The sequence below is a fragment of the Amphiura filiformis genome, chromosome 3 (genome assembly GCF_039555335.1).
Source record: "Amphiura filiformis chromosome 3, Afil_fr2py, whole genome shotgun sequence".
In the NCBI taxonomy this organism is placed as follows: Eukaryota; Metazoa; Echinodermata; class Ophiuroidea; order Amphilepidida; family Amphiuridae; genus Amphiura; species Amphiura filiformis.
This window is the reverse complement of record NC_092630.1, coordinates 40,944,824-40,957,328: the sequence shown is the minus strand read 5'-3', so window position 1 is coordinate 40,957,328 and position 12,505 is coordinate 40,944,824. Positions and strand designations below refer to the sequence as shown.

The following is a 12,505-nucleotide window of genomic DNA, read 5'->3' as shown; positions in this document are numbered from 1 at the left end:
ACTTGCCCAGATAACGTCATCACATCCGTAAATCCTGTATCATGGACAGCACCAATGGCATCAGACGCTATAGATACGTCACTGACTGTGATATGTAACCCACAATCAGGATCGAGTTTGAGTGAAGGAACTACTACGGTAATGTGCGTGGCGACTGATGATGCGGGTAATACGGCCTCATGCACTTTCATGGTAACACTTGGTAAGTGAGTCCTCTACGCGGGCCTCTACGTACGCAAATAAAAAGATTTGTTTTTCACTTATTTAAAAGTTCAGTATTGAATTTCTAGGTCATTAAACACTCAACTTAAACATGTAAGAAGACAATTTGACTCGTCAAGGGCTACGTAGCATAAACAATGACATTATTATTATTGAAATTATGTGTCTCTAATGCTTTTAAATCCAGATCAAACGGCTCCTGACATTTCTTGTCCAGCGAATATGGTTGTTTTTTCAAACCCTGTTTCCTGGTCAGATCCGACTGTTGCAGACAACACAGATTCGGAACCCACGGTGACCTGTGATCCATCATCAGGCTCTGTGTTCCCCAAATGGTGTCAATACAGTAACATGCACAGCTACAGACGACGTAGGCAACTCAGCCATGTGTATGTTCACAGTTACAATAGGTATGTCAACACAATAGATAGCAATAGGTGCTGTTGTATTTATTTTATAAAAATGGGTGTGGTTGGGTGTGGTTCACAGTTGATCAGTACGTTAAGCAGTTAAGTTGAAATGATGTATCATAACTATATCCACACCAACATGATTCCAACCAAGAGTTGACAGGGTTTTTTTCCAAGCCATGCCCATGTCCTCACGGATAATGTAATTTCTACAAACGTATATCTGTTTCAGTTTTGATGTCACTCCTATCAATTTGGAAAAGGTTTGAAAAGGATTGTTTAGACAGGTGCCATGATCCAAGATATGCAGATTTTAAATCTATTTCGTCTTCATTTCAATTATACCCACGAACTTCGAAATCATGAATTTGCACACTGAAGACGCTGAATTAATAATCCCAGCAAACACAAAACGTTTTCGACATCATTCGCAAAAGGTTATTAAAGGTTGTCAGAAAACGTTTAAATGTCGGGTTATATAAAGGATATATTAAGGGTTTAAAAAAGGTTTTTCATAACATTAAAAAATATTTTCTTCTTAGCAAACACAAAATGTTTTACAGAAAACGTTTAAATGTCGGGTTATATAAAAGGTATAAAACGTTTTAATAACATTCCAAAAACATTTTTGAAAACTTGATACAAAACAGAATGTTATTTTAGGGTTGAAAAAATATTTGCAATAACGTTTTAAAACGGTTTCATGACATTTATAACCCGACATTTAAATGTTATTAAAACGTTTAAGAACATTTCTGTATTTAATGGGTGCAAATATTTTATTTTAAAGTGTTGACAAAATGTTTGGAAAAAATATTTGCAAAAATAGTTTACAATAACATTTTGAAAACATTTTAAAAATATTGTTGTAGTGTGTTTTCATACAAAACGCTTTAAAACGATTTCATGACTTTTATATAACCCGACATTTTAATGTTATTAAAAAGTTTTTACCTAAGCCAAAAGCCAAAATATAACTTAGTTAAAACGTTTATAAAACGTTTTTTGTGTATGCTGGGATATGCTAACAAGTATAACAAACATTGTGCATACATTCTAAAAAATAGACTTTGACCAACATTGAGGGTGTGATTTCTGTAAAATCTCACAATGCCTCTTTAACGATTTTAATATTTTACTTGTTTGCATTTATCTCCAAAAGAAACACCTATGATAATTTGTCCGGATAACATAGCCGTAACCTCTAATCCGGTTTCCTGGTCTGGGCCAACGACGCAGAATTTTGATCCAACGGTTCAAATTTCGTGTAGTCACACTTCGGGAACTACGTTCACGGTTGCACAGGTCACAACTGTTACGTGTACAGCTACTGATAACTCTGGTAACTCAGAGACGTGCTCCTTTACAGTAACTGTGGGTAAGTGCTTTGTTGTGTTTTTTATCAATTGACAGCATAGTGCAGTTATGTCACGGCAAATTCACCGTGACCTTTCCAGCCATAAACCCGCTTAGTGAAGATAAAACCGAGATATGCAGTACTAAACCATTATAGTAAGCGATTGTCCAATGCAAATTTATTACCACGTGATAATATTAATCCAATGAGCGATCGAATTGTCCGCTACGGTCGACTATCGATTATCCAATCGATAATGACGCTATTGACATGTACGGGCGGCGCTCCACTGACCGAGGTCTGTGGGTATTTTTCAATGGTTTATGTCATTTACTCATCAAGTAATTATAAGGACTATACTAATTATTTAAAGATTGACATGTAGAGAATAAACCATACTTGATTAACTGAAAGTACTAGATTTGTACCTATTACGATTTCGTGACGCCCCTCTTCTAGATGCGACCAAGCCAGGGCGGCCCGGTGAAGCAAAATGTGCATTGGAATAACACGGGAGTTTGGATATAGATGTTAGGATTTCTTTCTCATACAAATGTATGGTCCCCCGTTATTAAAGCTTGTACCGGGTTGAAAATTCAGATATTTTGAAAAGAATAAGTAATTGAATCATAGAGCAAGTACTAAAATCATAGCTTTTATACTTTTTGATATATGACGCTAACTAGTTCATCTCCTATATCTACAACACAGCGCTACCAGTAGGGTCAATTGCCTATTATGAGTGCCCATGTGTTGTGTGCATACATGTAGGCAACAATAACTGCATGATGGTTAATAATAACACAGATGGACCATAGAGGGTCAATGTTGTAAAACCAAGTTGTTTTAAAAGCCTCAATAGTAGTAGCGCAATAAATTTGTCTTTGTTTTTGTTTTCTTGCAAAGCGCAGTATTCATTAATGCGTCTTGGTTATAATTTTGATAAAGATAGATCGTACCATTCGTTAAAGAGTCATAAATTACAGCACCCGGTCCCGCGTAGATCATCACAATTATTGCTTTTTGTAAAATGCAATGTAATTTGAGCGTGTTTGAATACAAATCATATTATTTCAGATCAACAAGCACCTGAGATAACTTGTCCATTTGACATAACGTCGCCAATAAACCCTGTCACATGGGAAGAGCCGGATGTGATGGACGATGTAGATGAAATGATTGTACCCTCTTGTAATCCTCCATCAAATTCCGTGTTCCCAACCGACCAACCAACACAAGTCATATGTACTGCAGTCGACGATGCTGGCAATACCGATACATGCGCATTTCTGGTTAAAATTGGTAGGTAACACTTACTAATGGAAGTATAAAAACCTACTTACAACTATGGTACGTTGAAATATTCATTATTATTATTATAAGAACACATTAACGCATAAACGCATTCAAACTGTTAACAAATAACACCTCTTTACGTTGTTTACAGACACGGAAAATCCGACAATAACCTGTCCTGATGATTTCCACGTCTTCACTAATCCAGTAACATGGTCGGATCTTCAGACATCAGATAATATTGACCAATCAGTATTTTATATGTGCGATCCGCATCAGGCGCTACATTCCCTGATGGTAATACTGTTGTAACGTGCACTGCTATGGATGATGCTGGAAATTCAGCAACATGTACTTTCGTGGTAACACTAGGTATGCAAATTTGCCTTTTTAATCTCCATTGTTGATGAAACTGAAAAAATTATGATGATAAGAAGGAAATATTATCGAGGATAAACTAACATCTAGCACTGGGTACTTTTATGAAATAAGATAACGAATTTTTTTTTGTGTAAAAATAATAAGCCCAATCGCCATTCTAACTTCCGGTTTTTGAGAGCAGTTTTGGGACACTTTAACCTCTGACATATCGGGAAAATTGACGTAATTATTATTAATTTTCTTATTATTGTCACAATTTTGATCATTAAAAATACCAAATAATTAATTTATAAAATACTAATATTTTTTATATTTGTTTTAAGTATTGTAAAACATTTTTAGATTATATTTTGTACGTACAAAAACCCAATATTTCTGAATTTTCTGAAAGGTCAAAGGACAAAGTGTCCTAAAACTGCAAAACTGTCCTACAATGCATTGCAAATTTCCAATGCCGATTGGGCTTATTGAACGCTTATTTTTCATTGAAGACACGGATCAAGAAAACCCAACGATATCTTGTCCACTTGATATCATTACCTCAACGAATCCGGTTACATGGCAAAAACTTGCAGTGTCTGACAACATAGACACGTCACTTGATGCTACGTGTGTCCCTGCGTCAATGACAAACTTCCCGACAGGAACAACACAAGTTACATGTACAGTTAGTGATGATGCAGGGAATTCGGCTTCTTGTACATTCTCAGTCACGGTTGGTAAGTACTCTTTGGCTATTTAGGGTATCTGGGGTTTGCTTTGGGTCGTAATAATAAAACATATATAGCTTCTCAACGAATAAAGGGAGCATGAGCTAGCGGTGTTTGCAAACAAATAAAGCTGACACATAAGAGGAATAGTATTGTTCTATAAAGGATATACCAAGGCTTGATATGTGGGGTATCATTCATGATTTTTTTCTAGGGAGAGGAAAAACGGCTAAACCCTTTGTTTTGATATATCATAGGCCGTAACTCAGGAACCGCAATGTCTATGGAAATATAAACGCGTTCCTAATCAGTTTCTATAAGGGCATTAATATTTAGAAGTATTGAAGTTTGTTTAGTTAAATGGCTAAAGCTGAAAACATTATGGCTCCAGCTGCGTCTAAATTAAATTCATATTGATTAATTCTTTAACAGATCAGGTCCAACCTGAAATAACATGTCCTGCAGACATCACCGTATCAACCAACGTCGTAACCTGGTCAGATCTTACAGTAACTGACAACATTGATGCATCACCACAAGTATCTTGTAGTCCGTCATCAGGGTCCAATTTTCAAGTCGGTAGTTCTACGGTCACCTGCACCGCAACAGATTCAGCGGGAAATGTTGCCACCTGTGATTTTATGGTTACTGTAGGCGAGTATACATTTTAGCCTTTTCCTTCAAATATCGTAATTCCTGTATAAACTGTATGTTTGTTGTAGCTAGCTTTATCAGTCTAAAATCGGACTTTCTGATGAATAATAAAAATCTGTCCTCCATAAGGTACCTTCAATCTTCAATGGTGCATCCTTTTGCAGCTTTCAAAGCTATACCACGGGGCAATTCGCATGGGTATAGGTATGAATGATAGGTGATGGGTATGAATGCTTATGGAATCGAACTAGAGACTGTCCCTCTATCATCTTAAGCCACCTTAGAACTGTCATCCAATATGGCTGCCATTTCAATTGTTATATCGTTCCGGTTGGTTTATTGCATGCACTTTATTGCTTGGCATTATTAAGCTTCAGCTGGTGCATGTTGTTCTATGAAAATACTGCGGCAAATTGATGTCTTCATAGGGAAATGTAAATTGCCAGAAATACATTTTGTGCTAATTCTGAATTAAAAGAATAGGTAATAACAATTAATGTGTTTTTGTATTGTAAGGTTATATAATGATGATGTTGACTTGACTTACATGTATTTCAGATCAAACTAACCCAGACATAACATGCCCAGCCGATGTATTTAGCAACACAGGAGTAGCTTCTTGGTCTAGTCCTTTTGCCACTGATGACATTGACAATCAACTCGATATAACTTGTACTGCTGCATCTGGATCATCATTCGATCCAGGATTAACAACTATCACTTGTACAGCTACGGATGACGCTGGCAATGTAGACACATGTACATTTTCAGTGACTGTAGGTAATTTCATCTAGGCAAAACATTGTTCCATTTTAATTTCAATAAGAAAGTAGGTAAGTTTTTGGAGTCGTAGAAAACTTTTAGTTTTATTATCACTTACGGTATAACGAAATCGACAGAATTGTGTTTCATCTGTAGACAGTGACTCAATTGTCGTTCTTAAAGCGTCCTGATCTTAAAGATTCATATTTGTCTTTGTCCTGATTCAAAGATCAACAGAGTCCAACAATCACGTGTCCAGATGACTTTGCGTCTCGTAATCCAGTATCGTGGGCTGATCCTATGGCAACAGACAATAGTGATCCGTCTCCAGATGTATCATGTACGCCATCATCAGGAACGGCAATTTCATCTGGAACAACAACAGTAACATGTACAGCAACGGACAGTTCTGGAAATTCGGCAACATGCACATTTGATGTGACATTAGGTATAGTTCTTAAATATTTATATGCTAAATTTATTTCATTATCTTTTTTTTTTAAAGTGAAAACAAACTATCGTAGTAAACAAATTAGAATACATGTTTATGACAGCAGAGAGACACTTATGGCCAAAAGAGCCATATTTGACGATTTCGTTGGACACATTTTGAGGGTCCAGAAGCTTTTACTCATTTATTCACCTATATAAATCTTTACATTAGGTTTGTTTACGTGTTATTATTTATTTTATAAATAACTTGCGCAAATCGTTATCACTCACAGATGAAGTGCTTCCCTCGATAAATTGTCCAGCCGATATAATATCATCTTCCAGTCAAGTCTTTTGGAGCGACCCAACAGCTTCTGACAATGTGGATACATCGGTAGAAGTGATCTGCGACCCTGTTTCTGGATCAATTTTACCAAATGGACAAACAAAACAGTAACTTGTACAGCTACTGATGATGCCGGGAACGAAAATACATGCACGTTCATGGTTTCTGTAGGTATGGACTGTTTAAATGTTTTGGTAATTTACTAAGTTATAAGAATCATTGCGGCAAAATACGGCCGCAAAGGTAAATGCAGCCGCTTTACATGTTATAGCAAATTCATCGAAAGCAGATTCTGCTTGAAATTTCACCCGTACATGTATTGAAATTTATTATCGTCTTTAGTCTGTAATTTGTGGGTCTTGGCTTTGCAACAAGATTATCAAGGAACTGAACCCAGTTATGTTTCAAGACACAACTTTAGATTAGTCTTTTCTTGATAAAAAAACAACATCGGAATTTTGATAATCTTCATTAACAGATGGAGAATCACCTATGATAATCTGTCCTTCTGATCTGACCGTATCAACTACTCAAGTTTCGTATGATGACCCAACGGCTTCTGATAATTTTGATACTATGCTGGACGTTTCCTGTACCCCATCGTCAGGGAGTACATTTGGACAAGAGACTGAAGTAACATGTACCGCTGAAGACGATGCATCCAATTCCGCCTCATGTAGCTTTTCGATAACTGTTGGTATGTTTGCTGTCAGTGTTTAATTTTTTTGTTTTTGACAATATCTCATACAAAATAATATGGGCAATTTATACTGTGGAAACACACAAAGAAAATTAAGAAAACAATGGCTATTAAATATTGTGTATCTAAAACTGGTAATTAAATAATTGTACTTCAACTTTAATAATTATACAAATGCAATTGGTATTCAAATACTTGTACTTGTATCCACAGTAGATCGTTATATCATTTGGTAATCGTAATTTCTAATTGCAATTGATATTAATCAAATGAATACAGATCAAACGAGTCCCGAAATTACGTGTCCAGCCGATTTGATCTCTGCCACCAGTCAAGTATCGTGGACTACTCCCACAGCATCAGACAACATTGATCAGTCTCTGACAATTTCGTGCTCTCCTCAATCTGGGACTGCGTTCGCGGATGGGCAAACATCAGTTACGTGCACAGCTATTGATGATGCGGGCAACTCGGATACGTGCCAGTTCACGGTTACAGTCGGTATGTAGAACTATTTTACACTTTAAAAATAAAAATAAAAATAAAAATAAATAAATAAATAAATAAATAAATAAATAAATAAATAAATAAATAAATAAATAAATAAATAAAAATAAATGAATTTATATAGCGCTTTTTCCACGGGATTCAAAGCGCTGTAATTTCGCTGCGTTGTGAATCATCACAATCAGATCGCATCAACTAGGCTAGTTGCAGCCGAACCTGGCGCAAACCTATCCGCACTTAGATTGTAACATCCACCCATTTTCTGCAGCTCCCCAAATTCCATTGGGTGAAGGAAGTTTTTTGATAACAAAACAACTAATCACCGATTTTGAAAGCAGGAGGAAATCGGAGATCCAGGAGAAAACCTGCGAGAGCGAGCATGGATCGGGATAAACCAAGTGCACATACAGGCGTTGGGCACGGCCGGGGCTTGAACCCGGGACCTCAGTCGTTCAAGGCGAGGGAACTACCACTGCGCCAACTCGCTCCCCAAATTATATCATTAGTTTTACTTATGTCAGAATAAAAGTAAAATGGATCTAATCTGTATCGAACTAGGCATCATTTCACTTGAAACTCCAAAAATGACTAGACAGTGGTGTACACATAATCTTTTTTCTTTGAAATTTCTTTCAATGCATGGTTTATTTTTGAGTTAACTTCCACGACTATTTTTTATCATTTCATCATATATTTATTTTACCATTGACAGATCAAGATGTTCCAATGATTACGTGCCCAAGTGACATCGTTACTGCTACTAACCCCGTGTCTTGGTCAGACCCAGTTGTGGTAGATAGCAGCAGTGTGCAGGTCTCCTGTGATTCAACCTCTGGAACAACTTTCTCAACTGGTAGTACAGTTATACTATGCACAGCTACTGATGTTGCAGGCAACACAGCGACATGCACATTTTCTGTTACTTTAGGTAGGAAACCGGTTTTGCCCCAAATTTTAACAATACTTGGAGATGTGGAAAGCATGTTTGTAATATAGTGTGTATGAGAGCATCTGTGTCATTTTAAGTGAGCATTATAACTGTTTTGTCTTGTTTAAAAGAAGAAAAGGAAAGGTAATTTCATTTCTGAAGTGGCTTCTTTCCTTCAAAATGTGTTTTTTAACGCTGGTACCTTGGTAAATCAAGGAAACAAACAAATATCTCATTCATTTGGTTACATTTATTAGTTATATACTTGGACATTAGGGTGGGGCGAAAAACTTTTTTTCACGGATCACACCACCTTGAGACTACTTGTTATCTGGCGATGTTCGATAGGGTCAAAACAATGTACCCAATGTGTTTAATACTGGCTATGATGTCATTCGAATGTCTACTTTTCCCAAATTGTTCCTATTAATTTCTCTGTAATAGTTATACAGTAAGAAATAGTAGCGATTTGGTAAAAAATCCACTGAATGGGTGAAACATGTTCCGATACTGATATCTGCGCGAGTTCCAAGTCGATCCGAAAGTGTTTTTCTCTACACCCTGTTGTACATTCTCCACAGATCAACAGAATCCAACGATAATGTGTCCAGCGAATATGATAACAAATACCAATCCTGTGTCATGGCCTGATTTGACCGTTAATGACGACATTGATACATCGGTTCGAGTTACTTGTATGCCGTCATCGGACACTACTTTCTCAAGCGGTGACACAACAGTTACATGCACCGCTACTGATGATGCTGGAAATTCAGCTACGTGCATGTTCACTGTTACTCTAGGTACGAGTGAATATTTTGACTATTATGAGTTAAGTTAGGAAAACATCACTTTTTTTTGCATGTCTTTCTGATATGAAATAAATTTGATTTTTGAAACTCGCGATATGATACGAATTTTATTATGCCAAATTATGGCAAATTATTAAAAATTATTAAAAATTGGCATTGTTGTCTAATATTGTACTATCGAAGAAGTAAATAGCTAAATGTGCCATTGTTCTTGAATCTTGCCTCCCATCATTTCAGTGCTAGTATTCAAATACGTCAACCTGACTCCCACATTTTATGGAACCCCTTCCGAAGTAATTTAATACGCCCTAAAACATATAGATAAACAAGTTATTTCTTCATTTGTGTATTAAATGTTTTGATTTTCTTATCTCAAAGCGATTGCTATACCGTATATTCAAAATTTTAATTAAAAATTTTAATTTTGATTGTATGAAGGAATTAACGGTATCTAATTAAATTCGGTTGTAACAATGAAAGTTGAACAAGTTGTAATTTTTTTCTCAAACAGATTCGGAGGACCCGGCAATTACCTGCCCTTCAAACATAGCAGATCAGTCACAACAAGTGTCCTGGTCAACCCCATCGACAACAGACAACATTGACACATCAGTTACTGTTACTTGCGATATAACATCAGGTTCAACTTTCCCTCTTAATGCGGTAACTACTGTTACGTGTACTGCTACTGATGACGCAGGCAATACAGCAACGTGCATGTTCGATGTGACTGTAGGTAAGTAATGTTTGGTTACGATTCGGATATTCAAAAATCAAATGATCACGTGTATCTTCACAATTCTCTTATAATTATGAGAGATGGTCGTAGTGAGCAAGGACATGGGAACGACTGACTCCAAGCTAACCAGTTACGAACAACATTAGGATGGCTTTGACTTTTCAGCATTAGAGGGCAGGGATGTGCAACTCGATCTAACAGGTAGAAATTTGACCATTATTGCAGCGTGCATGTTTTTTATACTCTTTCATGTCTGTAACGCAATGCTGCGATCAAAAATCACCATAGCTTGCCTTTTGTGCGGAATATTGCTACCTGTATATTTGGTTATGTAAACAGATCAAGGGAACCCATCGATAACATGCCCAGCTGATATCTTTACCATGACCAGGCAAGTTTCTTGGTCAAATCCGGTTGGTTCTGACACTTTGGATACATCTGTTAGTATTACTTGTGATGCTACATCTGGATCTATGTTCGCAGTAGGACAAACCATGGTTACTTGTACAGCTACTGATGATGCTGGAAATACAATGACCTGTTCTTTCTTGATAACTGTGGGTAAGTTGTAGTTCAACTCAAGCTTTACCTCGCCGATCGTATTATTATTGAGCGGAGCTTCACGCAACTGTGACGCATAAATAAGACGTAAGATGAATAGCGATATGCACACAGTTTATACATCTCCGATTCAATGCATGAGACGTGTTAGCCATCAATCGATTGGTGAACACGGAATAAAACGGGAGATCTCCGGATTTAATATTAAAAGATACATTTTTCTGTAATTTAAAGCACTTCATGCTTAGTCGTTCACGTGGTATTTTAGTACACCGTTGGGCATTACAATCATGCAAAAAGTAGAAATTCGAGGGAAAAATTCAGGTTATCGCGGTTGAGTAAGGGGGCTGTCGCAATTTTATTGCCGCCGACTTTTGGAAAATGATAGCCCCCTAAATCACATATTATGGCTTTAACTTGTCATACTTGTTATATTTTTGAATAATAAAGTTTCAATTTTTTTTTTTACATTAGACCAAACATCACCGGTTATTAATTGTCCATCCAACATGATCGTAGCAACAACTTCGGTAACTTGGAACCCTCCAACGGCAACTGATAATGTTGACAATCAAATACCAGCTCAACAAATATCGTGTAGTCCGCAATCAGGGTCAACATTTGCAGAAAGCCAGTCTACAACAGTTACATGTTCTGTTTCTGATTCAGCAGGAAATTCGGCTTCGTGCACCTTTACTGTTACCGTGGGTGTGTAAAACTTATTCAATTCAATTTTATTTATTTCCATCAAAAATACAAATAATACTTAATTAACACCAAAATGATTAAAAACACAAGATGGAGGAGATGCAACAAAAGGCAAATGCCTGCAAAAGTGTTGCACCACCTTAAAAAACAAATTAAACACACACACATAACATAAGGCCTAACAAACAAAGAATAAACAAAAATAAATAAGTCAGTGTAGTTAATTTACCGGCTAATTAAAAATGACGCGTAATCAACCGGTAAATTAGCATTAATTTACAATAATTAATGTAAATTATGAAAATACACAAAATTGCAAACTTTACTTACTAACAAAGTAGGGGCCTAAAGCATTGAAAGTATAGGATAATCTTGTAACAAAAAAATATGAAACTCAATGATAACACTAACCCCAGGCCGAAACACTTCATAATTTTACCATAAACAAGGACAAAATAAGCTTTCACCCCCCCGCAATCCAGCCAAACTGCAACGTTTCCAAGGGAAAACAATAACCGTATGGTGATAATTAACCGGAAATTTATTTGCATTGTGTATTTATTTACATAAATATTCCCAGATATCCTTAGGCATATGTTTACCAGTATATGTTAATTTATTGAATTACTTCCCCTAATAGACGTGGTAGACCCTCAGATCACCTGTCCAATGAGCATCATAACGACTTCGAGCATAGTCACATGGCCTGCACCCAGTGCATCTGATGACATGGATACGACTCCTGGCGTATCATGTAGTTCTGTATCAGGTTCATCATTCACGGCTGGACAGAGTACATCCGTCACGTGCACCGTCACTGATGATGCAGGAAATTCCGATACATGCACATTCTCAGTAACTGTTGGTAAGCATATGCGTCGGAGAGAGTAACCTAAGATGTTTTATTCATTGTTTGGGCATCAATTAAATTTCTAGTAATTAAACTTTTTTTTTTTTTTTTGGTAACAAAGCTGTCAACT

The 12,505-nt window shown here is 36.6% G+C and overlaps 1 protein-coding gene across 1 annotated transcript in view; it reads left to right on the top strand.

Moving 5' to 3' along the window:
- The first annotated feature begins 6 nt into the window (after nt 1-6).
- LOC140147262 (uncharacterized) overlaps nt 7-12,505 on the top strand; it is a 28,780-nt gene continuing 16,281 nt past the window's right edge. Inside the window, exons 1-19 of the mRNA XM_072169042.1 lie at nt 7-202; nt 410-632; nt 1,795-2,010; nt 3,067-3,291; nt 3,437-3,595; nt 4,158-4,385; nt 4,809-5,030; nt 5,589-5,810; nt 6,022-6,240; nt 6,518-6,677; nt 6,785-6,813; nt 7,049-7,267; nt 7,550-7,771; nt 8,490-8,705; nt 9,287-9,508; nt 10,029-10,253; nt 10,596-10,817; nt 11,292-11,525; nt 12,166-12,390. Coding sequence (XP_072025143.1) covers nt 608-632; nt 1,795-2,010; nt 3,067-3,291; nt 3,437-3,595; nt 4,158-4,385; nt 4,809-5,030; nt 5,589-5,810; nt 6,022-6,240; nt 6,518-6,677; nt 6,785-6,813; nt 7,049-7,267; nt 7,550-7,771; nt 8,490-8,705; nt 9,287-9,508; nt 10,029-10,253; nt 10,596-10,817; nt 11,292-11,525; nt 12,166-12,390 — 3,490 coding nt within the window. The 5' untranslated portion in view covers nt 7-202; nt 410-607. The remainder of the gene's footprint in view (nt 203-409; nt 633-1,794; nt 2,011-3,066; nt 3,292-3,436; nt 3,596-4,157; nt 4,386-4,808; nt 5,031-5,588; nt 5,811-6,021; nt 6,241-6,517; nt 6,678-6,784; nt 6,814-7,048; nt 7,268-7,549; nt 7,772-8,489; nt 8,706-9,286; nt 9,509-10,028; nt 10,254-10,595; nt 10,818-11,291; nt 11,526-12,165; nt 12,391-12,505) is intronic.